Consider the following 27,972-nt stretch of genomic DNA (forward strand, 5'->3'; position numbering starts at 1 on the left):
CTTTGTAACTGTACACATAGACTTCCTTATGTCCAGATTCATGGCAGTTGTCATTTTCATCACCAATTGTTATAGTTAGGGTGTTTGTAGAGCTCATAGCTGGAATCCCACCATCTGTTATAACTATTGGCAGATGAAACACCTTCTGCTTTTCTCTGTCAAAGGACCTCAAAGCAGTTACGGTTGCTGTGTTATTTCTGTTGTCAGTAAGAGAAAAATCCAAAGAATCCTGATAATCTGGTGGCAATGAAAATGTAAAAGGTGGCCCATTTTCCTCACTGTCCGGATCAGATGCATGAAGCAGTTTTGATGTATGGTTCATATACACTATTTCAGGCCTCTGTATATTTTCCCAAACTACAGGCATGTATGGTGCCTCAAACCTCGGTCCGTTGTCATTAACGTCAAGCAAGTTAATCAAAACTGTGACACTTCCAGTGTGGGCAGGTGTCCCTTGATCTGAAGCTTCTACAATTATGTTGTACTTTTGAATGACTTCACGATCTAGTGTATTTGCCACAATGACATGACCATATTGGTCAACCACAAACCATCTCAAAGGATCTGAATCTGACTTTATAGAATACATAATGTTCCCATTCAAACCTGAATCCTTGTCTGTAGCTCTCACTGTGGATACTGTAGTACCTACAGGCACATTTTCAAAGACAGGGCTTGCCTGAATAAACTGAGAAAGGAAAACTGGGCTGTGGTCATTAGAGTCTTCAACTTCAATCAAACACACTGCAATACTAGAAAAATCGAGATCTTCCACTGTAACAGTAAGATTAAACTGTCTTTCATGTGCATTCTCAAAATCCAATTTTTTTTTCAGTCGAATAGTGGCACATTGCCATTCTTCATCATTCCCAATATAAAACTTCTGATCGGGGTCTCCCCCGATGATACTGAATATTAAGTCAGCATTTTCCCCAACATCTGGATCCATAGCACACACTTGCAGAACTTCTGAGTCGACAGGACTGTTTTCAGCAATTATTGCTTGCCACACCTTTTTTGTGAATTTTGGTACATGATCATTGACATCTGCAATCCAGATAGTGGCCGTGCCAGTTCCTGTTAGCCCTCCTCCATCTCTTGCTTCAACAGTAAGAAAATATTTTTCAGTCCTTTCTCTGTCCAGCATTCCCCTTGCTACATGGATTGTACCAGTACTGGGATTGATGTTAAACATGTCAGTACCAAACTCATTTTTTACATTCTCTGTTATCCTGTAAGTCAGGACAGCATTAAGACCTACATTAGGATCATCACGATCAACTGCGTTCATTTCCATGACTAATGTGTTTGCAGGAGAATTTTCAAAGACAGTCCCATTGCAATCATCAGGCATGCATGTGAATATGGGGGCATTGTCATTTATATCCCACACGTTAATAATTACATCAGCAAATCCTGTAAGTCCTTCTCCACCTTCATCAGTAGCCAATACCACAAATCTCCACAGTGCTCTCTCTTCGCGATCCAGCATCTTGTGTGAGTAAATGCTGCCCGTTCTCTCATCTATTGTGAAAATATCAGCTGCACCGTGTCCATGCAATGAGTATCTCAAATCTCCTTCATCCACATTACTATCAGGATCATTTGCCATAACCTACAAAAGTTTTGAAAACAAACACATAGAAATTATAAAATATGCAATGATTGCATTATATCCTACATGCTGCTACAGTCTAAAAGAGTCCAAGCAAAAGTATATGACATGCTATTAATATGTGCATGCCAGATAAACTGCAAATAAGAGGTGTCTGAGGGACAATTCAGAGTAGGTAAATGTGCTTTGCACTGAAATAACAATGTAGATACTCTAATACTAAAATAATATTTTAGTTTTTCATATTTGTAGAGGTAATTTAACTATGCTATTCTGATAGCTACTTTAAAATGTTAATTATTTGCCTTTTAGGATCATAAATGATCCATCCTGCTTATCCTGCTTACTGTCTTCGTAATTATTTTTCCATAAAAGTCCATTTCTCTTCTTCCAGTGACAAAAAAACTCAGTAAAACTAAATTTCATTAATATATCTGTGCTGGATGATTATTAACATCATTGTACGAGAGTAACCTGTGCTCTTTCACTGAAATATTATAATCTCTGAAACTGCATACGTTACCTGAAGTACAAAGACTGGTAACACAGCCAGTTCCTCAATTATACTTCCGTAGTATTCATTGATAGAGAAAACTGGAGTCTCATCATTTTTATTCATTACATTGATGATGATAACTGCATAATCTTCCCATTTCCCATCAGAGGCCAACAAGTGAATCTCATACATTTTTGTTTCTTCATAATCCAGTGGCTGGGCAATAAAAATGGCTCCTGTTTCTGGTTCTACATCAAGAACTGCTCCTGGGTTTCCAGCTGTGATCTGATACCGTAATTTAGCATTTGTTCCTGTCAATTACCAACAGTGTCAGAAAACACACATTTCTTGAAGTAGCTTTAAACATGGGATATTAAGATGAAGTACAAATCACACAATAACTCATTTGGGGTATTATAGTTTTATGGTCTTTTAAAACATGCAGCTAGGTCAGATTACTTGCCAGCATTTTCAACTCTGGTAATTCGTGCCTAATTATAAAGTATGTCTTTTCAATTAAGTATTAATTCTGCTTTTACTTATGATCCCTCAAATTCCTTGAAGGATCAATATGACTGGCCAAGGCTATGGGACCAAAAAGACAATTTCTTATTTGCTAACTCCCAGCACATGAGATATCATAAAATACTTCATACCGTAGAAAAATTCTGCACTCATATTAATTTATGCATAGACTTTACCAACAAACAGGATTATTACATATCAAGCCATATGACACAGTTCTAGCAGAACTTCTCAAAATTTCAGAGGCAGTACCAATTTGCTCACGGTTTTAGATCAAGACTTTTAGCCTTTCTGCAAGCTCTACCTTCCATTAACATTCTTCTCTTCTTTCATAGCTACATCTTTAATCATTTACTTTATTAAGAGGACAGAAATGAAGTGCCATATATCCATCACATCTGATCCAGCACTATAGAGTAGATTTAGAGGTAGCCTAAGTAACAAACTAAAAATTCCTTGAGTAGGTAAATCCTTCTTCAGTACAGCTTAGCCACATTTGCCTCAACCTCCTTGATGCGCTGAGGTATTAAACACAGTCAGGATGTACTTGCACCTCACAGGCATACTGACAGAACAGTCCTTTGGCACTTGTGCAACAAAAATGTATGGTTTCACCATGCAGCAAAGTCAAATTAGTAGTGCACCATGGGCAAAAGACGGAAGTCTGTACCATTCCCTCTCTCATCTGGGAGCACCAGTTACATACTTATTTTTACATGACTTACGGCTGAATTCCTGACTGATTTGTAGATAAAGCAATACAGATAAGACTCATCATACGCATTTCGGAAGTCTAGATTCAAATATGAGAATGTGTATTAAAAAAAGAAAAAAAAAGAAGAAATCAAGTCTGATTCATTCTAGTTAACCAGGACATTTTTATTGGCGCCCATTTGTAAAAAAATTATATGATCTATAATAAATTTGTATTTCCTGGCACAGAAATTATTCCCCATCATCCCACATTAATGCATTGCCTCCTGAAATAAGTTATTTGACTTATGGCTCACAGCTCCATTATGAACTAATGTTCATGCCCAATCAGTTCACACTTACAAGAAGTTTTAAAATCTAGAGACAAAAAGACATTTTCCTTTCTAACACCACTAAATACATCTTGGTGTGCTGAAATTAACTCATTAATATTTTAGACACAGCTATGGGGAATTCCAATACTTTACCTTCATCTTCATCATTAGCACTGACTGTAATGATAGTTGAGCCCACATCTTGGTCTTCATCCACATTTACTTCATAGACACTTTGAGTGAAGACAGGTTTGTTATCATTCACATCAGTGATAAAAATGCGCACGTAGGTTGTGTCTAGAGAGACAGGAAACAAGAGATTAAAATACTCAGCTGTGCCACTTCTGTCAGCTACAATTCCTTAAACTGTCTAGCTGCACACTAAATGAAGATGAATATGCAGACAATACAGAAACAAACCCTTAGGGTTGTGGACAATATATATACCAACATTACTCAAAAGCCCTCAGATATCAAATGAAAGTCACAAGCAATTTGTTTAAACAGATAATATGTGAATAATTGATGCCTAATATGGCAATTGTACAGTTTTTAGTCATAACTTTTTGTCCTGAAGCCACAAAAGCCAAATTTTAAGTCTTTATTTAAGCACAGTCATCAATTGAGAATGGGATTTTTTATCTTGAACTTCCCTGCTTCATACTTCATAATTACTTTTGACTGAATATATTACCATATGCAGTGCTTTGACAAACACCTTCACTACCCAGATATCTGCATCCTGCAGATAATGAGTGCTTCTTTGCTAGCTAGGAGATACTTACTAAACTTTAACTATGAAGCCCTCGTCTTCTTTTCATTTCAGAACAAAAAGCTTGCCTGATCACCATATAAAATATCTCTTCTAGCTCCGAGACAACTGTTGCACAGACAAACAGTAAAAAAACGAAACCCAAACCAAAAACAATAGACACTTTCACAAGTATACTTGAAAAAAGGGAAATTAACATTTAATCTTGTATTTCAGAGCTTCTGTTTTCAGAGACCAATCCAGGTAAAATCATGCTTGTCGCAGACATCTGTCTCTTACCAGAGTTTGGCTTCCCATGTCTTCCAGGTCGAGCTGATTCAGAGCCATCTATTGACTTGACTTCTAGAAGATAGGACCCCTTCTTCTCTCTATCAAACACTGAGGCAGTGTATATTGAGCCTGTCTGTGAGTCCAAGTGAAAATATGTGTAGTCTCTGCCACTGTCATGTAGCAGGGAGTAAGTTACCTAAAGGATTAAAAAGAAGTTCTTAATCTACACTTTCCTTTTTTTGGATAGTTCACAACTAAAGAAATACTTAAAGACAGGAAAAACAGTCTTGTGTTTGAGAACCTGACCAGGGCCAAGAAGGCCAAGTAAAACTGCCAGCCTGAACAAACTAGCCTGAAGTCAGCTAACTTCCTAGCATGTTGACTGTTGATCTGTAAATGGAAATAAATTTGCCTTGTCAAATCAGTTCCTGAGTTCACTAGTTCACATTTGCAGAGTGCTTGTGCAACAGCACTCAAACTCAGCTAAAGATCCCAGGTACTAATATAATGCCACAGGTGAGCTGAATTTGAACTTGCCCAGTACCATGGGCCATGTTCTAGTCTCTATGTTTTCATGCACTTGACTTCAGCTTGCACTCTTGTTCTAAGGATACACCTACTTTTGATTTTTAAAACTGGTAACAAATACCTCCACTTTTAGTGTTAACTTGATGTATTTTGTACAGATTCCGTTTTCAGTACCCCCAATGGTTTACAATTCACAGAAGCTTTTAACACATTTTTTCTTCCATTAATTTATCCAAATACATTTTAGGTCTATGTAAACCTTTCCAAACCACAGCTTTCTATAGCAAGTTTTTCACTTGAACTACAGGTTGTATAAATATTTCTTCTTTGTTTTCTGTCTCATATCTACTAGTCTTGGTTGCATTTTTCACATGGCAAGACAGAGAAACTTGTAAATAACTACTTTCTTTCATCTCATGTTTCACTATTACTGATCCTTTTTCTAAGTTAAAGACTTCTAGTCTATTTAGCCATTGTTCATACAGAAGTTACTCCATACCTTTCATCACAGAAGATGGAGGTCCCCACTTGCTTACCTCACCATTCTGACCAAGGTCAAGGTCAGTGGCAGAGACCTGAATGATGAATGTCCCAATATCAGCTCCCTCTGTTACTGAGGCGTCATAAATAGATGAAGTGAAGAATGGGACATTGTCATTGACATCTAAAATGTCAAAAAGAGAACATAAAGAGAAATCTATAAAACCTAAAAGAAAAAGGAAAAAAATAAGTACTATGATTATAGCATAACATCACCGAACAGCTTACACACCTGTTAAATTAATATAGACTGTAGTGAATGCTGCCAGAGGAACTGCAGCAACATTCTGTGCTCGAACTCTCAGCAGAAAGTTCTTTGTTGTTTCATAATCTAATGGCTCAGCTACCAGGATTGATGCAGAACCATCATGTCTGTTTGGAGTCAAGTAGAAACGAACTGGCATGTTGGTTTCTGGAACAAGTCCCTCTTCTAGGTTATAAGTCAAACGGGGATCACCAAGGGGAGAAGCTGCTTTGATTTTCTGCAGAGTTCAAAAAGTTTGCAAAAATAACACTTTTTTAAGTTCAGCAACATTTCTAAAAGCTTTTATGTATTGACTCTCCCATATCTTCAGCTCCCAACCGAAAATGCTAGGACAAGTATTTCCTGATACTAAATCTTAACCCTGCCTGATACATCTCCAGGCCACAAACAGCTGCAGCCAAAGTTTACCAGTCTTTACATATGTGGTTCTTAATGCTTTTATCCTAAAAATATATATTTGGGACTTACTTCATAAAGTTGTTCCAATAACTCATTCTGAATAATCATACTGAACAACTCTTAAGTACTTTAAGACAAATAATCACCTCAGGTAACACAGCAGCATTAAAAAAACTGGAACACCTATTGTGTTCTCCAAATTAAACAGTGGTTGCACACATAGAAATTTCAAAAAATTGGAACACCTATAGTTTTGTCCAAACAGGAAGGAAATTAAACAGTGGTTGCACACATAGAAATTTGAGCAAAAATGCTGGCTACCATTATCATTTCTGAAAGAAAACTGATAGCAGATCATTGGTCCCTACAATGCACAAGGCTGTTAGAAAAGCTCACTATATTTAAGCAAATAAGCAATATTCAGTTACTGTACAGCCTTAGAACTATAGACAGACAAACAAATCTGTCCCAACCTTACCAAAACTGATGTATCTCGTGTAGTATTCTCTGGAATAACAACTTCATAGCTGTCTCTTTCCCACTGTGGAGGCTGGTTTTTTGCACTGGTAATAGTTACCACAAGTTCAACTTTACTGCTCCTATTACCTCCATCTGTAGCAATAATCTCTCGAATTATAGATGACCTCTGAAGAGTAAAAAAGTTTTTGTTACAGAGGGTTTTGATCAGGGTTCTGATGCGCTTTTTTTTTCTTTCCAAAATAAATGAATACATAAAATTAAAGACACACTTAAGAAAACCTGCATAGAGGGAAATCATTCACAAATGCTGAATAATGGGCTCAGAATATGAAGTAGGTGCAAGGTTGCTGAAAATTCTGCTATTTGATTGTTGGAAAACACTGTCATATGTTTCAATAAGCTTTAGCAAATTTCACATAACTTTTAAAACAAAACAAAAAAAACCCCACTTTGTGGAGCCCCTGAGTTCTTATCAACAATTTGTATTATTAGGTCTGTCACATTCTCAGATTCAATAAAGAAAATATATTGAAAGGATACACCTTCACCAAATTTTTGTGGGTCAGTTACTTAGAAGTTAAATTTCAATATTAAAAATACCTATTAGGGGTTTTTTTTAGACTAACATCTACAACAATATTTTTGCTTCAACACAAATTACTTTGCAACACTGAAAATATCAAACTGCTTATGCAGGCATCTAGAAATCACTGAAACTGTCAAATTTTAGTACAGTTTTGTACTAAAAGTACAAAAGTAAGTACATACAACAGTTTTGTTCACTATGCCTTCACCTTCCTGAGGAATAGCTCTGCTTAGTCCACCATGACTAACATGTATCAAGTTGGGAATCTGTACCAGAAGCAAAATTTCACACTCTTATCATGTCTTAACTCATTGCCTGTTAACACAGTAAGTCCTTCACGTGGATTCTTGCTCCCCTGCTTAAAGTCTTAGCTCTCCAGTCCTTGGTATTAGTGTGCCAAAGCTAATGAAATGGGAAGGACAAGTTCTCAGAGGCAGTGCTGTCAGCTGCTACTTTCCAGCTGAAGGCAGGGCTTGCTTCTGTGCAGTTCACAGTCAATGAACTCATCCGCTAAAAGCCTTAGACTCATTTTTTATTTAAAAATTACATATTGATTCTTCAATGTGAAGGGGTAACATGGAGGTAAGTACAAACTCATGACCTCAGTCCTTCCTATGATATATTGAGACAGCCAGCTTAAAAAGGAGAATAAGTGCCATACCTGAGATATGGGTTGGTTCACAAACACCCAGCCTGTAGTAGGATCAATTTGTAAATAATTTGGTTCTTCATTTGCTATCGAATACAAAATGGCAGCATTTGAGCTGTAGTCATCATCATGGGCTGCAACATGAAGAAAGCTGGTCCCAACTCTTGTGTCCTCTCTCAGGAAATCTAATGTAAGGAAAGGATATTTCAAACTGATCATTAATTCACTGAAGTACCATTAACATCTTACTAAGAATTTAAGAAGTACTAAGGTAATAATGTATGGAAGCTGTTATTTTATACTCCTTGGAACAACAGCCATAAAAATCAAACTGCATATTTTAAAGAGCTGCTATCACTCCAGAGCTATGGATCATATTGGAACTTTGTATTATCACATTCACAACCTGGAATTCTTATTTCTCGTAAGATACTACTTTTTTTTTTTTTGCCTTGTATTTTTACTGAGGGATTAATTGCTGTGTATAAAATATACATAAAAGGAATTTTAATTTATTGCATAAAACCAGAATAAAAACATTGTCAGAACCTACTTTCTAGGATTTGCAGAGTATAACTAACTGAGAATTACCAGTCTTCATTTTTTTAATGAATATTATACATGCCTCTGGGTGTTTATCCATAAACAGGAAGGGTTTTTTGAAGCACCAATAAGGAAAGGTAAAACAACAAACCATGAAGAATGATGAAATTCAAACAGGAAAAGGGAAAGTATGTAATCAAAAGTTATGACAAAAATCTATTAATCAGAAAACAAAGGACAGTGCTCAGCGCTGCACAACCACATGCTAATTACAACTTTTACATCTCTGTCTGCACAGACACTCTGTATAGTCAGATAAGGAAAGTGCTAATTACAACTTTTACATCTCTGTGTAGTACCACAGACACTCTGTATAGTCAGATAAGGAAAGGTATTGACACGGCTATTGTTCCAAGGAATTTTCCCATAACGACACTCAGGAAGGCCTAAGAGTCAAGACTGTACTTGTTACACAGAACAACAACTCTGCAATTAATTAAGGTAAGTGCATCTCTGGCTGCAATCACCTAGTTGGTCACAAGATCTACTGCCAGGAAAGAAAAAATGCAAAAATCTTAGACATCAGGTAAGCTCACACTCAGGGCACCGAAACTCTATCCAATGACTCTCAATTACATTCATAATGGGTGTTTTCAAATCTGGGATCATTGTCATTTTGGTCCAGGATGATAATATTTATCTGACATATTCCAATGAGCGGTTCCGCTGCCTGATCTGTTGCTGTCACAGTGATAGGATATTCCCTCTGTTTTTCTCGATCAAATACCTGAGCAGTTGTCAGAACTCCTGAAAACAAATGAAATACCAGAGAGTTAAAATACTATGCATTTGACAATACTCTACATTTAGATGTTTATTTGTCTGTCACTATATTGAAATACAATGCAGTAGGTTAAATACACCTATAATGTGAACTTCAGGTTCAAGGATCCAATCACAAGATTTAACAAATTTCATCAGCTTAAATTGTACTGCTCAGGTAGATGCAAACTTCATATATACTTACAGCTACACACAATTGGACTTAAATTTAGAAAACTGAGATAAGTACCAAACTATCTTTAAGAAAATTAATTTATAAAAAAATATTTCTTATGAAGAGCAGTAAGTACAGGGTAAAGGGATGCTTCATGTCTTCTTCCCTCCAAAGTTCATCCTGAATTTAGTTTTGACCTTTCAAGACTTAGTCTCTTTGCTGTTTGTAAGACCACTATCATTTGGATAAATCATTTATATGCCATTAGCAATGTTGCAAGTTAACGTGCACTTAAAATATGGTGGCTTTTTAAAATATTGCTACAAAAACACACAAGTTACTTCACACAGCAAAACTTCCACATTTCAGGGAAAACATTCATTCTATTTCAGTCTTGGACACCTACGAAACTAAAGGGAGAATATTTGTTCACGCAGTTAATACAGTTTATATTTAGTCTGCTATCAAATAACTCAGTGAAAAAGCACAAAGTATGGTTTTATTTAAGCTTTTCTTCCATCAGTGTAATGAAGTGATTTTTATGTATGTCAGTATCAGCTCTGATATTCACTTTACCTGTGTCGGGATGAATATTAAATGCTGGTAGGACACTTCCTCTGTGCATCAAGCCATATTTCACTATACCATTGGCTCCTTCATCAGCATCAGTGGCTTCAACCTGCAGTACAACTGTCCCTGAAGGCTGGTTTTCCAATACAGAAGCATGTTCCCGATAATACTGGCACTAAGAGAGGGGAGGAAAAAAAAAAAAAATCAAGGCCTTACCATGTATTTGATTTAAAGATTTCTACACAAAGTAACTTTGTCAAGGATGGATTGCTGAGAATTTCCTAGACTGACATGAACAGTCACTGACTTTTTCAAAATAAGGAACATTGCCCAACTATATTTTAGCCTTCAGCATCAAACTTGAAATTTCTAGGCAACAGATCTTAAATACGAATTCAGGTTATGAAAACATATCCAAGGATTTACTTTTTACAGTACTTTACAAATTAAGCTGAAACACTTTCATTCTTCTCTCTTTCATCAGTTCCAGACATATAACCATCCCAAAAGCACATGTAATTTAGAGAGGTATTTTGGAATATTTTGGAACAAATCCACTGCATAGATAGCTATTTCAACAGTTCCAGACATATAATCATCAAAAAAGTGCATGTAATTTAGAGAGGTATTTTGGAACAAATCCACTGCATAGATAGCTATACCTATCAATCCCTCCTCAGGTATGGGACACTGAACCTCCAGAAGTTATTTACTCAACCTCATCTTCTAAAATGCCAGAGGTGATATGTGGTTTAGGGAGGGACAGTGCTCACAGGAGCTGTTCTGCCACAAGAGGAGAACAAACCCAGTAAGTCTTAGGAGAGGGATGGAAAAGATGGAGAAGACAGCAGCATCAGGACTCAAAGAGAGACGGCAGCGGACCACTTCTTGAATAGCTCATCCACTGCATCACTTGCAACACAGTCTTAAACATTTACCGCACAATCTAATACAAATGACCGAGCCTCATATATTTACCTTCTGAAAGACAGGTTTGTTATTGTTGACATCATCAATTTTCACAACAACCTGGGCAGTACTTGTAAGAGAATGGGGCCCTCCAGAGGCGTTATCGTCAGTAGCTGTGACATTAAGTACATATTCTGTGCCCTGCAGCTTAGGAAATGGACTTGAGCGAAGTCTAACTAGCCCTGGAAAAACAAGAATAGGTTGGTTGTTTGTTTTGGTTTTTACTACATTAACCAATTACTGTTATTCTTCTCACTAGCAATCACAACAAACCATCCTGGTTTACCCATTCACCAATAAACCACAAAGCTGCTAAAGTTAACTATGGCATTTTTACTGCAGTCTGATATTAAAACAAAACTAAGACAGCACAACAGGTTGGTTTGTCTGCAGGTATGTCTACAGAGCTAAATGAGACAACAGCTACAACTCAGCTGACCTGTACATAACTAGCTTTAGTCTACCTGCTTCAGAAAAAAAACAAAAAGCAAAAAATCCAGAGAAACACTGTGGCAAACTTCTTTTCTACCAGCACCAGCCCCACCAGTGAGCCTGGCTGTGTTCCTGTGTCATTACTGCAATGAAGCATGTGTCACCATGTCTACTGCTGTAGCTACCAATGCTAGCTCAACTGAAACTAGTACAAGTTTACCTTCCTGCAGCACAATCATAGCAGCATTTAGCTATACAGGCATATACTCAGAAACTTGTATTTTGCTACTCTCCAAAGTCACACAAATTCTATACCCTGCTGGATGGGATGTAAAGGCACCGTCTGAGAAAGATGTATGAAAGATTTGCTACAAAAGCAAGAGAGACTACAGGTATCTGAGACCATGCAGTAAGAAGCTGTCATTCTTTTGTTCCATCATGCGTCAATCACATCTATTGTTCATCAAGCATAATAGCAATTGTCATTACTACAGAGTATTGTCACAGCATCCATGTCACTCAATCTGCTTGCAAATGTACTGTTTTAGCTGCAGCACTTATTTTTGACACATTTCCATTTTACCTTGGCATTTCTGTGACAATGGTGTACAGACTATTCCCCTGACATCATTCTGAAAAGAAACTGCTGCAAGCCACTGTATAAACATTTATTGCTTTATTAAGCAACAAAAGCCCAAAAGTGTTTAGGAAAAAAAAACCCCTAATGTTTCTAAAATTAAGTTTCAAAGACTATAAAAGTTAATTGGTAATAATTACATATACATGATTATCTATACTAAAACTATGGAGCTGATCTTAAGAGATGCTATCAACCAAATGTTAAGATTCTTTGAGCACTTAAATATTACCAGAAGCATCAGATATAGCACCCCTGTGGCAATGAGACACTTTTAAAACCATCCTTCCTCTTCAGGTGACAAAGTATCTTTAGAAATTTAACTCTTGGAACCTACAACTCTATTTTTAAGTCAGAAAGGATAAAAGGAGCTCTCAATAAATTCAGGATCAGGCTTCAACACTTACAAGTTACCTGCAGACCAGATTTTTGTGAACATTTGAGAATCTCACATTAATACTGCAAAACCATAATTTGCATTGAAAATAAAATTTCATGCTAAGTGAACTCTATGAAATAAAGAGAAAGAATAACTTAGGGCGGCTTACTCCTTCCTACATATTCAACACTTGTGCTTTGAACAATGTAACTTCAGGTTTTGACTGCAGTTTAAACCAGGTTAAATATAAAGCAGTTTAACTGAAATTAATCAAGCTACATCCATGGGATTTCAATTTGGTTGCCTGTTTCTGTCTTAAACATTATCTTTAGTTTTTTTCAAGCAATAAACAGCAAATAAATCTCATTAATTTAAAGGGATATACCAGCTTCCTGAGATCACATGTGATTGTGCATTATTTTTTTTTAAATGAGGACAAAAATGTTGTGGGATTTTTTCCTTTGGGGTTTTAAAAATACGCAACTGCTGGAAAGAATTTTAAAAGGTGTAAAAACTGGTATTTCAGAACAAACTACTTAAACTGCAAAGTACTCTCCACGCTTTTTTTTTCCTCATGCATGCAGCATTCTTGTCTAAATAACATAGCTCATGTGAACAATTTTGTCCTGAAATGAAAAAGCCAAGATAAATTAGCACATATACTTACTTAGTTCATATTTTATATATTTTTGCATTTATTGAAATAAAACAGTTGCAGTCTCATTCTGCGTACAAATGCATCATTTCATGTCAGCACAACACACATAAACTCTGTTAAGAAGCATTTGCTCTCACACAGGTAATGAAGACACAGACATAAGCACAGGGAAAAAAACCTTCATCTAAAAACTCAAAGGCCATCTTTAAATCAGTTAAAACTGAGTTATTGAAAAAGTGGCACAAAGAAATCTACTCCAGTCAGAACTGTCATCTGTTTTTTCTCCTCACATGGCTATTTGATTACTAATAGTATCTTTAGCTAATCACAGCAGGTGGATGTCAAGCTTTGAGTGCATCAACAGGCCTTGCAAACTCTTCCTCCTGCTCCCTGGGTTTGGCTGCCCATGTTCAAGGCCAGCTCTGACACCACACAGCCGGCTAACCTTGGCTCAGACATTTGCCACAAGCCCTGTCTGTGGCCTCTGTCCCATGTCTCAGGAGCTGCACTGAAGCTCAGGTCACATCCCGGGGGTGTGATGGACCTGGCTGTGCATCTTGCTGACCCTGACACTGCCTTGCTGACCTGGCTTCCCAGCTTGACCCGAGACCCACCTCATCACTGCAAACCTGTCTGGTGACCCCTGGACTGTTGGATGAACCAGGTTTGTATCTCAGGATCTGCTCTGTTCTTCTTGCTTGGGATGGTGTTCTGTGGCTGTGATGCCCTTGCCCCTGCCTGCCTCGCTGTCACCTTTGACTTCACCTTACCCCACAGATTAGCCCTTTCTTGCTGCAACTCTGAAACTAGTTTCCTACATTAAACGCTATTCAAACCCTCTTTTGACATTCTGGAATGTCACACTTACTGTTATCAATAATATTTTCTGTTAAATTACTATCTATTAAGTTACCTGTTATCTATAATAATACTCTCTATTAAGTTACTGACTGAAAGCAAGCAATGAACAAGATAGGTCAATTACACAAAGCTTTTAGGAATAAAGTTACTGACTGAAAGCAAACAATGAACAAGTAAGATAGGTCAATTACACAAAGCTTTTAGGAAAAAGTTTTTTTGAACGTTATAAGAGAGTCTAGAATAATTACATCTTTGTCCTGCACTTTTTTCAATTAGGTTAGTATTAGTTTCAAAAATAGCATATGCTCTTCAGTTTTCATAATTGGTAGCTAATGAAGACCAAATTGAAGCTGCATCACATCAGAATCAACACTATGACTGTAGCAGCAAAGAGCTAATATATTATTACCTTTCTTAGGGTCAATAACAAAGTTTCCATTCTGATTCCCAGACAGAATACCGTATGTCACCCCGTCCCCATCAGGGTCAACAGCATTAACTGTAGCAATCAGCGTGTTCGGGCCTGCATCTTCAGAAACAAAACTCCTGTAGCTGTTAAAAGAAATTAAGACAACACATTTACAAATTCAGATAGAAAATAATATATATAGAACTATGTTTTATAACACTACTGACAAACTGTACAAAGGGTACTGCAGAGATTTGTAATTTATTAATAGAATTACACTGATAAGATGCTTCTTTGTTAACCAGTGAAACAACAGTATTGATGATCTATCCAACCATTCAAGTCTTTCTGTTGTTACCTCCCAGGGATTTCCACTGCAACCTTTCAGCAGTACTGAAGCTCTGAAGTTTAGCTTCACAGCAAGACTTGGACTAAATACAGAATTCACTTTTTTTTTTTTTTTATTTAAAAAAATGAGTTGCATGATTCACAGAATCAAAGTAAACATTTGCTAAGTTAAAGCATTGCTCGTTATAGCACACTTTTCTGACACAAGCTGTCAAAATGCTTTCAGTGTAGTCTATGCAACAGTATGACTAAGATGAGAATCAGATGTGGAGGATACGTGGATATAATGGCAGTTTTACAAAAATCTCAAGTCCAGACACATCACTGACATTGTAAGGTCTTAAGAGGCATTATCAGCCTAAGCTTAATGCTCTCTGGAGTAGAAAAGACCCCTGCTTAGCACAGTCCCAAGTATTTATTACTTTATCTGACTGGATTGAGCATAGGCCAGGAATTCCATTACTAATCCTCTAATGTGAATGCAAGTTTAAGGTACTTTTGACATTGCTTCAGACACTTCTGAGCCCCAACTATGGAAGAAAAATGCCTACTGATATTTTAGAAGAAAAAAAAAAAGAAAAAAGTACAGTTTGTAGGACATGAGACTAAGTGAAATTAAATGAACTCCACTTACTGACATTTATCTTGTGGTTTTTATGATTCAGTGGTCATTTAGCATTCTGTCATCTAAGCATTTTTCTTTAACGATTATAAACCAAGGATGCAGACTGTTGACTCTGTTTAAACTTAAATTGCCTAATTAAAAAGCAAAATTCCACCACATACTCTGGATGAGGGCCAAGGACAACAGTGAGTTGCCTGCTTTTTCTGCTCTATTTCTTTTGGTGGTGGAGGGGTCCTCTTGAAATATATAATCTGAAATTAGTGCACCACCTCTTTCAGTACCTACTGGAAAAAACTTAAGTGCAAGATTTGTCAAGAGGCTGTCTATATACTACCCCTATCTAGCCAGATCCATAAGTCCTACTATGCATTGAAAGTATGCCTAAACCTTAAAATTAAGAACCAAACTTAAAGCTTTTTTTTGTTTTACTGGTAGTAACAGAGTCTGAGATTCAAAAGATCATTTGTCAGTCTAACTCTTAGATTTGATTGAACTGAAGACAGCTGCCATCCTGTAATGACCAGCCCTCCAACCAAAAATTAAAAAAAAAAAAGCAACAGTAAAAGACAAAGATAACAGAGTTTTAAGAATATGTATTTACGTTGTCTGGGAAAACCTAGGTGCTTCATCATTGACATTTGAAACATGGATCCTAACAGTTGCTGTCCCAGTCCTCGGCTCTTCCCCTTTATCTACAGCCATAATTATGAACTCATAAAGATGGTCAGGTCGCTCATAGTCTAAGCGTGTTGCTGGAAAAATAGTACCATAAGAAGTAATACTGAAGTCTTGACTCAAAGTGTAATACAGTATTTCGGCATTCTCTTTTGAATCGCAGTCAGTGGCTGTCACTATTAAAAGAGAAGAGAAGAGAAAGACATTGTGTAGATCAAAGTTCGTGAATTGGAACGTTAAGTACTTTTAACAAGAGAATTAGCAAGTAGTATAAAACTGTAAGAGCATCTGCTTTGGCATATGTTGCTTGAAATAATTTATAAAACTGTGCTATCCTCTGTGCTTTTTACTGAACTAACCCTTACTTGAACATAAGTCGCTAAAAAAAAAAAAAAGAAAAAAAAAAGAAAAAGGAAAGTTAAGTCCCTGGTGGAATTCAGCCACTAGATCTTGCCTTTGCCTGCTGGATTTAAAAAGCCCTGTACTACCAAGAATATATTCCCACACAGAGACATATATTCTCATGTCCACCTGATCTATACTGCTGACTTAAGATCACTTGGACAGATCACACTGTGTGTGATTAAAGATGAAATATTCACATATATTATTCCACTGATGCAAGGTAAATTATTGTTTGTCAGATCTTATCCATAACCTACAAAAACCTATGCTAAAAGCACAGTTACCAGAATAGTAACTGACAGACTACCATTAGTACAGGATAAATCACTAAATAAAACAGTAGGTTATAAAATCCTATTCACTAGGGAACTGCACTTTTCCTGTAGTTTCATTTCCTTTTTCCTCTCAAGGTTTATAAAAAGTTTATGTAACGGTTAAAAACTAACATAAGGCCCTTCAACAACTGTTTAGTTGACAAACTTGTTTTATTTCCAGGACCTGTTCATTTCTTTATAAATGTTTTCAATATAAGATTTCTGTGGTTTACATAATCGAAATTTACTTAATTTATAGAGCATCATCATTTAAAGCTTAAGTTACTGGTCACATTGTGAAGAATCAAAGTCCTTTTCTCAAGCATCCAAACAAAACTACACATATAACAGTTAAATCGCACAAGAGGCTTTTAATGCAGAAGAGCAGTATTCCCTGCAGCAAGCCCACAAAGGAGTCTTAAGGACAGGCAGAGAAGGTAAACTGGTGCGTCTGCAATTTCTGATCCAACATCATTCTCTTCCTTCAAAAAAAGAACAGTTGCCAAGATTGCTACTATAAGCTTGCTGCTGTAATACCAACCACAACTGAAATCCTGTTACTTCCAAATCCTACAAAGAAGATTTGCCTCCTTTGTCTCCCATCCCCCAAAATTGTTTGGGCTGTGGCTGTAGTAAATAATTATGACCTGATTCTACAAGGTGCCATTTGCCTTCAGAACTGAATTCCAATTAATGAGAAGGAAAAAAAAATACTAATACTGAATGTAACAAATAGTTTTAGAAGTACCAACCTTGTAGAAGTGCAGTTGTCTTAGTGACTGTTTCAGGTACACCAACTTTGCTGTAAATTGACTGATGAAATTCAGGGGCACAATCATTCACATCTGTGATAATGACCAAAACCTGAATGGAAAAGAGGGGAATGTTAAACAGCAAAGTGGATCAAGGCAATGACTTCATTGTTCTAGAAATACTGGATGGAAGAATTTCCCAAAAACATCCTTGAGGTCTTCAGAAGCTATACTACATAGGATAAGCCATTTTTCTTGGACTGCTCTTTTCCTGCTAAAAAAATATTAGATTTAAAAATAATAGGAATTGCCAAATCCCAGGCCCCTACAGCAGCATTTTCTACTCACTCTTCATCTCCATTGATTATTTCCTATTACTAATTTAAAGGAAAATGGACTGTCTGCTTTCCAAGCATCCTTTTCCCATTATCTTATCTTCCAACACTTCCGTGATTTGTAACACTAAAAATTCTACTGCCCAGCATACTACATTTAAGCTGTATAAATCTCCAGGACTAAGTTCTGAATTAAATTACAGTGTAAATCAGACATAAATGGAACTGATTATGGTAAAATAACTAAGAAAGACAATTGTGCTACTAAAATCTTTAAACACGTTTTACCATTCCTATGTCAAATATGAGTCCACAGTTGCATTGTTTACAATCCAAAGAGTAAGGAGTGTGTTAAATCAGCAGTTATGGCAGTTCACACTGCTACACTTCAGACCGTCTGAGGCTGGTTGAAGTATTCTGCATCACAGTGCAACAGGTAGACATATACTCCATCTGCCCTTACACAGGTTTACATAAACTGGGAGTTGCTCTCTCACAACTACTGAGGTTGTATCAGTGTAAAGCAGGTACAAGTTAAACTACATTTAGGCTAAATGTATTTGTAAAATCATCTCATAATCACCTTTCAAGCCATATTCTACCACTCTTCATCTTGTAGTGTATAAAAGGGTCAACAGAAATTATCAGTCTCTGGTGTCCTACAGCCACTGTTTGTTACACTGACACCCTGTTTTGCCGTCTCTCTTGTATCCTCCCACTTCTTCCTAATAATTCTCCCTCCTGTTCCCTCTACAGTATAGATCTTTATTTCCTGCAGCAGGAGCAAACTATTATATTGCATGCATTTCCTAGCTCAGTGAATCCTTGAATTCAAACAACTGTAATAGCTATATTTAGAAATATTTTTGCTGTCAAACAGCTTTCTAAAACACCATGACCCATCATCTTTTAATATCTGTGAGTTTTTATTACTTTCTCTCTTCACAAGTTCACTTTATGTTCTTGATATGAAATAAATAATTTCTATTCTGCTTTCATTTCAAATTGGAATAATCTCAAATATACGTCATACTTTACAAAGGTTTAGAGTAAGACAAAACCTCATGTTTGGCTTGGCTGCATCTGTTTCCCCATCTTCCAAGATAAGGTCTAGGACCTATGATGGGATGCATATTGATCCCTCAGAAGTAGACTTTTCAGCATCAGCAAAAGTGAACTCTAAGAGAACCTAAACCAGCCCTCAACATCTACGCATAGACAGAACGGACAGAACAGACAGCATGAGCTGGGGAAACAGGAGCCCCCAGTGTATCTGCACAGAAATCTGGAAAGGCTGAGGGAATATTATACAGACTGCCAGAAGTGAACACCTACCTCAGCTGCACTACTGAGCTCTTCCTCATTTTCCTCTGCTCTGACCAAAAGAAGATACCGGTGTTGGTCACTCTCATAATCCACACCCTGAGTTAAACAGATATCGCCTGTTGCCGGATCAATACTGAACAGACCACTAGGATTAGTTAATAAACTGTAGCTCAGGGATTTCTTCTGGTATGATATAGCAGTGACTGTAAGAAAGCTGCATTTAAAAAAAAAAAAAAGAAAAAAAAAGAAAAAAAAAGGACTCAAGCATGCAATAAAACATACTGAAATATATTATTATAACCATACATATCAGGAATGATGGTGCAATCCTGTAGGTCTGATCAGAGCAATCTAAAGTCAGTGATAGCTGTACCTAAATACCAAATTCAAACATTTTGTTATACAGTAGTTCTGTCATGTTGAAGTTAAACAGATAAAGATGGGGTTCTTGGAAGCAGAACTTAGTAAGGATTAAAAACACAGGAACAGAGGATTTCATTTTTGCTGCAACTGAATTTTCCTACTCTACCTTTCTTCTACGGTAGCAGAGTTTTTCAGGTAGGGAAGTAAAAGATAAATTAAGATGCAAAAGATTCATTTTAATAAAAGCAAAGGTAACTTTGCTGCTGTAGTCATACCATCCTAAAGTTTCAACAGATAACTGCAAAAGGATAAAAGCCAGTCACTAACAGCCTGCATATTACAGGTTATATAGGACATATGTTTTTAGCTTTTGTCTGGCACAGTCTTTTTACCACTGAAGTCCAATGTGCTTAAAGTCTTCAAGTGGGAAAAACAGTTGCAGCATGAAGTAAAAGAAGAAATTAAAACATAAATCTTTTTATAGAGATTAAAACAGAATAACAATTCCTGAAGTGTCTGTTGCCTTATCATGTAGGTTTCTTAGGAAAAAGAATTCTGTCTCCCAGGAGAACTCACTAACTTGTATGACCCAGTGACAACTGCAATCAAAAAGACAAAACTCAGTTTGTCCAAACACCATTTTTTGCCTTTTTCCCTGCTGTCTTCTTACTTCCCTCAGGTGCAATACTGAAACAATGGAAAAGGCTGCTGTAGGTCATCACCTCACTTCAGTCTCTTTCTGTATTTTCCTATGATGTGGTCTCACAGTCAGTTTCAGACAGTGCCAAGACTGTGTTTCTGCCAACAGGAATTATTTTGCCCTCCTTCTAACTCCCTACCCTGGCTGCATGTTCACACCACCTTTCCTCTCCTGTCAGCACTAAAAATCACAAGGTCATGCTGCAACCACACTTAACAATCCAACTGAAAACCTTTTTCTTTTTGTGGCTTTGTCTTTCATCATAACAGCCTGCCCATGCAGCTAGCAGAGCAGCACTCCTGGCAGACCAAAGGAAGGGAAAGATTTGGTAATGCTCCTCTGCTCAGCAGCAGTCTTACATCAGCTACAGTTGTGAAATCCCAAACTCAGAAATCCAGTGCATGTCAGCAATTCTGTTTCCCTGCACACTTGTGTAATTGGTCCGATTTAAATATCAGAACTTGGGGATTCTACACTGATTTTCATGACTACTTCTTGTCAACATGTAACAGGAAACTACTTTCACTGGGCAAATTGTTTATATTCAAACCTCTTCCGACGTAATAATAATGGCATTAAATACTTCATTCCTTTTGGATGTTACAAAGTAATTTGACAAACTGATTAATCTACTATCAACTTAGATGTGCAAACCTGTTCTTAAATAATGACAAAAAAGTTACAAGAATTTCATTATTTTTAAACTTAAACATCATTGAACCTGAGACAGCAGGTACCTGTTAGGTACTGCAGTGTTTCACAGTTCTTACGCTTCTTTTATGCCTGTGCGATTTAAGTTTATGGCAGTTTTAAAGAAAAATCTGTTATCTACCATTAAGAGCTGCTATTTTTTTTAAACTTAATACATCTTGGTTATTTAGACACTGTAAAACTGAATGTTGTAGACTGCACAGTAAAATACAACACACCACAGATAATATGACTGTTGAATGGATACACAACAAAGACGTTTATTGGACAAAAGTATTCTCAATTCAACTGGAAGAGGGAATGTTTTCTGTAAGAACAAAACAGGCTGGGACAGACAGAACTCGGTATTCAGGTGGACCTACATTACTAACATTTTCTGTGATATTTAGATCCACATGGTTAGACAAAGGATAGAAAAATAAAATGACAAGTTTTGTGGCATCTTCATTTTTGCTCAGTTTGTCACCATGACTTATGAAGACAGAAAAGACAGTCTCTTGTTTCTTCAGATTTTCACTTGATGGAGAAGGCACTTCTCCAAATTTGACATATAAAATTAATATATTCTTTCACACTAGGATATCTTTCTTATGATGTAACAGTTCTCATTTGTATTCTGCATTTTGTTTGAAAATTAAGACACAATCAACATCTACTAATAATTTCCATATCATTTAAAAAAGCAAGAAATTGTAATTATTCAATACTGCTTTTCCGTATAAAAGAATGACTAAAAAAATATATCAATCAACCTGTATCTTGATGACTTCTATTAAGTGATCTACATTGCTACTCACAGTATCTATTTATGATTCACAAACAATACTGAGGCGATGGGAATATCAAACAGAAGTTAAACTAGGAACACAACCTCAGTGCATTATTTTTAACTGTTACTTACACTTTTCCTTGTGGCGTACTCTCAGGAACATGAACAAAGTATGATGTGTTGGTGAACTGCGGCGGTCGAAATCCAGCAATTACAGAAACAGAGGCAGGAGACCCTCTGCTTCCAAGTTTATCTGCTGCTAGTACAGTCAGTAAATACTCCTTATCCCTCACCAATGGCAAACCTGTCGTTTTAATCCAGCCAGTGTCCTTCTCAACTTCAAATCTGTCTTCACCACCTAAAAAGAACAGATCCACAAATTGCTGTCAGTAAGAACAATTTTATTGATTAAAATTAAAATGAGAATACGGTAACAATTCCTGAGTTGGTTCTGGCTTAGAATCAGTATGCACACAAAAATTCAAAAGTTTGTTTAGAACTTAGAAATCAGTAATTACATCCATGATTACATTTCTAAGTTGCATTTTACTTCTCTGGACAATTACCACTCTTCTTTATCCTGCAATACTTTGCTTGTATTTAGAGTTGTTTGACTCTAAATATCCCTTACCAGAAAATACCCTGCTAGAGTCCTGGCCAAGAGGAACAAATTCACCTTTGGAGCAGTATTGCTATTCCTCTTCTGCTTAAGACAGTTTTGAATTATTACTGAAGCTTCTTTTAAGAGCCCCACAAAAAATTATTAATGAGTCTGTATTAGCTTTGCAAAGCTAAAGCACAACCCATACCCTTACAAATTTGTTAGAAATGAACCAGAAGCTCAACTCCTGCAAGGGAAAAGGAACATCAATCCTCTCCACCCAACAGTCTGTGTTCCAATACTGCCCTATCTCATGAACAGGCAGTCCAGCAGACAGGTGCTGACTACTGCTGCCATTGCCACCCCCTTGCCAAAGCCCTGAAGAGCAGTGACTGCTCCAGTCTCCATCATCCCCCAGGGGACAATCTGGGCAGGAACCCAATTTTGCAGGGAGAACACACTTCAAATCTGGCAAATCTGTCTGTACCCTGAATAAAAGTTGATTTTTCTCACACACCAAGCTGAAGGTTTATGAACCTTTTGCAGGAGTGTCCTGGTTTCGCTGGAACAGAATCACAGAAATAATTCTGTGTCAGAAAAACTGCATTTTTAAGACCACTGCAGCACCTGATCTGGTGCAAAGTTAAGACACTTTGTTTCAGTTTGAGGTCCCTCATGGTATGCAGGTTTCCACAGTGATCAAGGTTTTTAGCAGTTTAGAGTTAGCCAGGTGCTAAGGCCAGGAGGACAGAAAGCCAGGGCAGCTGACCCAAGCTGGCCAACAGAAGTGTTCCATACCCTAAATGTCCCGCTCACTATAAACTGGAAAACTATGCTGGGGACCACCTCTCTTCCTCAATGGTCACCATCCCTGGAGGGTCTCGCCTGTCATTCTGCTCCCAAGGCCTACTCTCCTGCTTGCTGTGACCATCGCACTTTTGTCGTATAATTTTGTGTATTTTATATTAGCATTAGTACTAATATTAGTTCTTCTTATTATTTTATTAAATCTGTTTTCATTTCAACCCATGGGCCTCCTTTTTTTGTCAATTGCCCTTCCCAAGGTGGGGAACGGTCACTGGGTGATAGAACAACTGATTAAACCAAGACAAGGAGGAAGGGAAGATCTTTCACTAATGAAACTGAGGTTAAAAGACAAAGAAGTAACAATAGCAAAGCCTAATACACAGGGAATGAGAGGGTTAAAATTTACCTTCCAAGAGAAAATATTCTACAGTTCCATGGATCCCTTCATCTGCATCCACAGCAAACAGCTTGTACACTTCAGTACCACCCACAGCTTCAGGGGACACCACAGCCAAATAGGGAAACGGCTCCATGGCCCACTGGGGTACGTTGTCATTCACATCTGTCACAGTCAGTGACAAGTGCACCAAGTACCAATCCTTTCCTAGTGGTCACAGAAAAATGAAGAAATACTTAAATAGTTACTTAACTGCACACAGAGTAACAAACACATAGCAATTCCTGAGTGTGCATTGTCTGCAATACTGTTGACAGGCAATTCAAAAAACCTTTGATTTCAAAGCTCTTCTGCAATTAACATCATCCAGACACAATGGTGAGAAAAACAGCCAGGCACAAGTACTGCTGAACTGCAAGATCGAGGCCACCCACGTTACATTCTACTAACATTTCTTTTTAGGAAAGATCACACACTCTTAAATTTTAAAAATTCAAATACACGTTTTCTGAAAAGCTTTTTTTGCTGAAGTTAAAAAAAAAAAGTATCAAGAAATATTTTGTTTATACATCGATTACAGCAACTCTGAATTTTGAAAATTCAGTATTTGTTGCCAAAAAAAAAAAAATCTAACTAATCTACACTAACTAGTGATTTTCCCGGTTAGAAAGTTCACTGAAATCCTAATACAGTTTTCACTTCTGTTAAAGTTGAAATGCTGTTAAAACACAAACAAACAAAATCCCAAAAACAAACCACCACAGAATGGAACTATTCAATTCTCCAAAACTCAACAACAGAAGATCCTTAAAATTTAGGAAAAAGTATTTACTATACCTCTGCCATTTTAAAATTAACCAGAGAAGACAGTAGAGCTCCTAAACAAGTAATAAATATCAGGAAGGTATGGCTGAAAAGGTGACAGAAAGGAAAAATGTCAGACTGAAGAAACTGCCCTGAAATCTCCAGGAATGGAGTTAAGCAGTGTTGTTAAAGGAAGAAACAGTGGGAACATATCCTGGGTAAAGAAAGAAAGAAAGTTGCTGAACACAAGACCAAAGGGTAGGATTAAATCTTCATATTCCAAAGAAAGTGAAGTGATACAGTGATAAGCAAACATAAGGTTCACTTCCGAAGGTTTGATTCTGCAGATCAATTGAAGACTCAAAGTCCTTTCCTCCTTAGTAAATTTATATACACTTTCAACTGAAAAAATGCTTCCTTCCATCACACGTAGCTAGCTCAGATCTTGAAGCAACTTACCTGGCAGAACACAAGACTGACAAAGTATGTGGGTATTGGTAATATTTATCAGTTACACCAGAGAGCACAGTATAAATATAACTCTAGCCCTTTGGCCAGCTTGGCTCCAAGTGGACTGGCACTTAACTTGTAAAAAGTTTTGCGACAGAAGCCCAACTTGAGTGTTCCTGCAGCTCACATTTAATGCCTCTGGCTGCAGAAAAGGTGTATGCACATGCACACCCAGTCTGACTCAAAGCAATACAACTGCATTGACATGGCACTATGCCCCAGATAACAAGCCCGGGGACGTGAAAGGAAATGTGGTCCAGGTAAAAAGAGCCATCTACATTTACAACAATGATTTATCCACAAGTTTAATAATGCATGTAAAGTTTTACAATGATTTATCCACAAGTTTAATAATGCATGTAAAGTCAGAATTTTTAATGTTATGGTGTTAATACTTTATTTCAGTGTGCATTTATACACACATGAAAACATATCTACAACACTCGCATTTATTTTCAAAATAGCTTTACAGAAACTGAAACAACATACCAAAAGGAACACCTAAAATTATCAGTTTTAATTTAAATCTAATTAATAATACAAAGACTTTAGTATTTAAGACTCTAAATATAAAGTGTTTCCAAAATCTCTAATCTTGGAAACAGTATTATCTTGCTAAGGAGAAGTATTCTCCCAGGAAGATGTGCCACTTTGGCTGAACAGCTGTACTCTCTCTCCCCCTCCACTTCCTTAATTGCAGCATTACATCCCTCTCCACGTTCCAACTGAAATATGTTACTTCTCTCTGATGTATGCATTTACTGATGTTATCCCTTCATTCCCACAGCAGTACTAATATATCTCTCACATCAGTCTCTTGCAAGCTTCAGCTTTTCTTAATTACGAACCTCTGTCTGATGGCAAGTGGCATATTTAGTACTCTGTATCATAATCTGCAATCTATAAACAACCCGTAAGTGGATTGTCGTAAAGAAAACTCCTTGGTGCTGTGATTAACAAAGTCAAATGTAAGTTTCTTAGTCTAGATTCCTGAGACTTAATCCATCATGACCTTCTAGTACTTTCGGTTCTTATCCAGAAAATTCTCTTAATAGAAAAATCAGCATTTACCCAAGATAATCGCAGTTCTTCTTAGTTAAACTTGTAAGACTGTATTAATTCAGCTGAATTTTAGAACTGCAACTGTGAATACATTAGGGTTTTTTTTTCTTTTTCTAAAGAGCAACAGAAAGTGTATTGACAATAACTTGTTAAATCCAAATGAATTTCTTTGTAATTATATCCTGTACTTAGAATCTAATGTTCCAAGAAAAGTAGTATTAGCTTAAGATAGAACATATGAAAAAACAGCAGCTACAGCAAAACTAAACTTCTAATTTATCAAACAGTAATTCACAGAAGCCATCAGTTTCCTGAAAAAGAACCTTAAACATGCCTTGCATCATTGTAGAACATGCATATATAGAACATGTATTTCTACATTTTCACGGAAAAATTCCGAGTTACCATTGTACATCTAAGCCTTACAAAGTCTTCTCAACTCAGAGACGAATTGTCTGCTATGTATTGCACTTCTGCAGGCAGAAGTGTTGGGAGGCCTGGTATAAGGATGCTCGGTTTTGCTTTTCTAGCCAAATGTTCTTTTTAACATTGCACATGAAACCAAAGTTTCCAAAGATACTCTCCAATTTCCCCATTACAAAAAAAAGACTGACACTGAGATGAACTACTGTAGCCCACACTGCTACCACCCAGGTACAACTCCCTCCAACACTTAGACAGACTGTGAAAGCACCTGCATGCTCTCTCCTCTGGATAGCACAAAAGAAGCCAGGAGCATAAAAAAAAAATCCCAAATCCATGCTGTAAAAAGCAGCAGCATGGACATTATTTTCTACTACCATATGAAATAGAACCAGATGTGTTTCAAAGAGACATGTTTCATGTCAGAATGTGAATTCTAAAAGTCCCAGGGCAGCTAGTCCAAGACACCTGAACAAATGTGCAGAGGAGAGAACTTGGTAGACGTTGATCTGAGTCTGAGGTTGAGACACAGCACTGCAACCCACAACAGGGTAAATTCTAAACGAGAAGTGCCAAATGAGATCAGTGTCTGCTTCACTGCTCCAAAGGTTTCAATTAAAAGGTTGTCCAAAAAGACTAAGTGCAAAAGAGAGACATTAGTGTCAAAATTGCCTGTCTCTTCTCAGAAGCACAGGTCTTGTGGAAGCTGTCACAAGTTTCTGAATACTCACTATTAGCTTAGCTTGCCTGGGCATACTGCAGGCTTAAAATAGCAAGCACTAAATTAGAAGCTGAGTTAAGAACCTTTGAAAATCTGCCTCTATAATAGCAAGATCTATTGAGGATTTGAATGCCGCCTTGGCAACCCTGCCAGGAGTAGAAAGGTTACTGATTTTTGTCTCTCTGGAGTCTGGAAACCAGTATCCTAATCCACCCGTGAAGTCGTTCTGTTTCAAGTTCTGCCAAAGTTCTTAACATACATGGATTTCTCTATCAAAAAATAAGTGACAATCAAAGAATAATTGACTTTTATTGAACAAGTAGTAATAAACCTGGATACAAATTCCACTCTTGTCACTTACTGACTGTCAGTTCCTTGAACATTAATACGCTGGTACTTGGTATGTAATCATAACTGAGAAACACCTCTTGTAAGGAAACTGGAAAACTGCATCAGGACTGAGACTAATCCTCACATGCCCTAGCAAACTTTATTAATCAAAACCTAAAAGGACTTGAACATGTTGCTCCACATAGTTGTGTTTTAATAGTTAAGAGACCTTAATGTCATTTGACATCTTGGCAAGATCAAAAGCTTTCGGCAATATGTTGGTTACCTCTGAATACTCTTAAGAATCTTCTTAGGATAGTCAGCAGGAACTGCAGTGCACATAATCGAAGAGACAGGGATAAGTGCCTCTCTTGACCAGTACACAT

The 27,972-nt window shown here is 37.0% G+C and overlaps 1 protein-coding gene across 1 annotated transcript; it reads right to left on the bottom strand.

Moving 5' to 3' along the window:
* On the bottom strand, positions 1-27,972 carry LOC104518189 (neural-cadherin; the record flags this gene model as incomplete). The annotated part of the gene is made up of 18 exons (XM_029086097.1): positions 27,873-27,972; positions 23,746-23,943; positions 22,064-22,289; positions 19,398-19,602; positions 17,728-17,839; positions 16,183-16,432; positions 14,609-14,751; positions 11,242-11,414; positions 10,270-10,438; positions 9,333-9,503; positions 8,166-8,338; positions 6,917-7,084; positions 6,007-6,256; positions 5,771-5,898; positions 4,716-4,902; positions 3,818-3,961; positions 2,139-2,422; positions 1-1,615 (listed from the first exon to the last, which is right to left on the bottom strand). Coding segments are annotated over exons 1-18 (4,696 nt in total), but the record flags the coding sequence as incomplete, so codon positions are not given.

The sequence above is a fragment of the Antrostomus carolinensis genome, unplaced genomic scaffold (assembly GCF_000700745.2).
Source record: "Antrostomus carolinensis isolate BGI_N321 unplaced genomic scaffold, ASM70074v2 scaffold5637, whole genome shotgun sequence".
Lineage (NCBI taxonomy): Eukaryota > Metazoa > Chordata > Aves > Caprimulgiformes > Caprimulgidae > Antrostomus > Antrostomus carolinensis.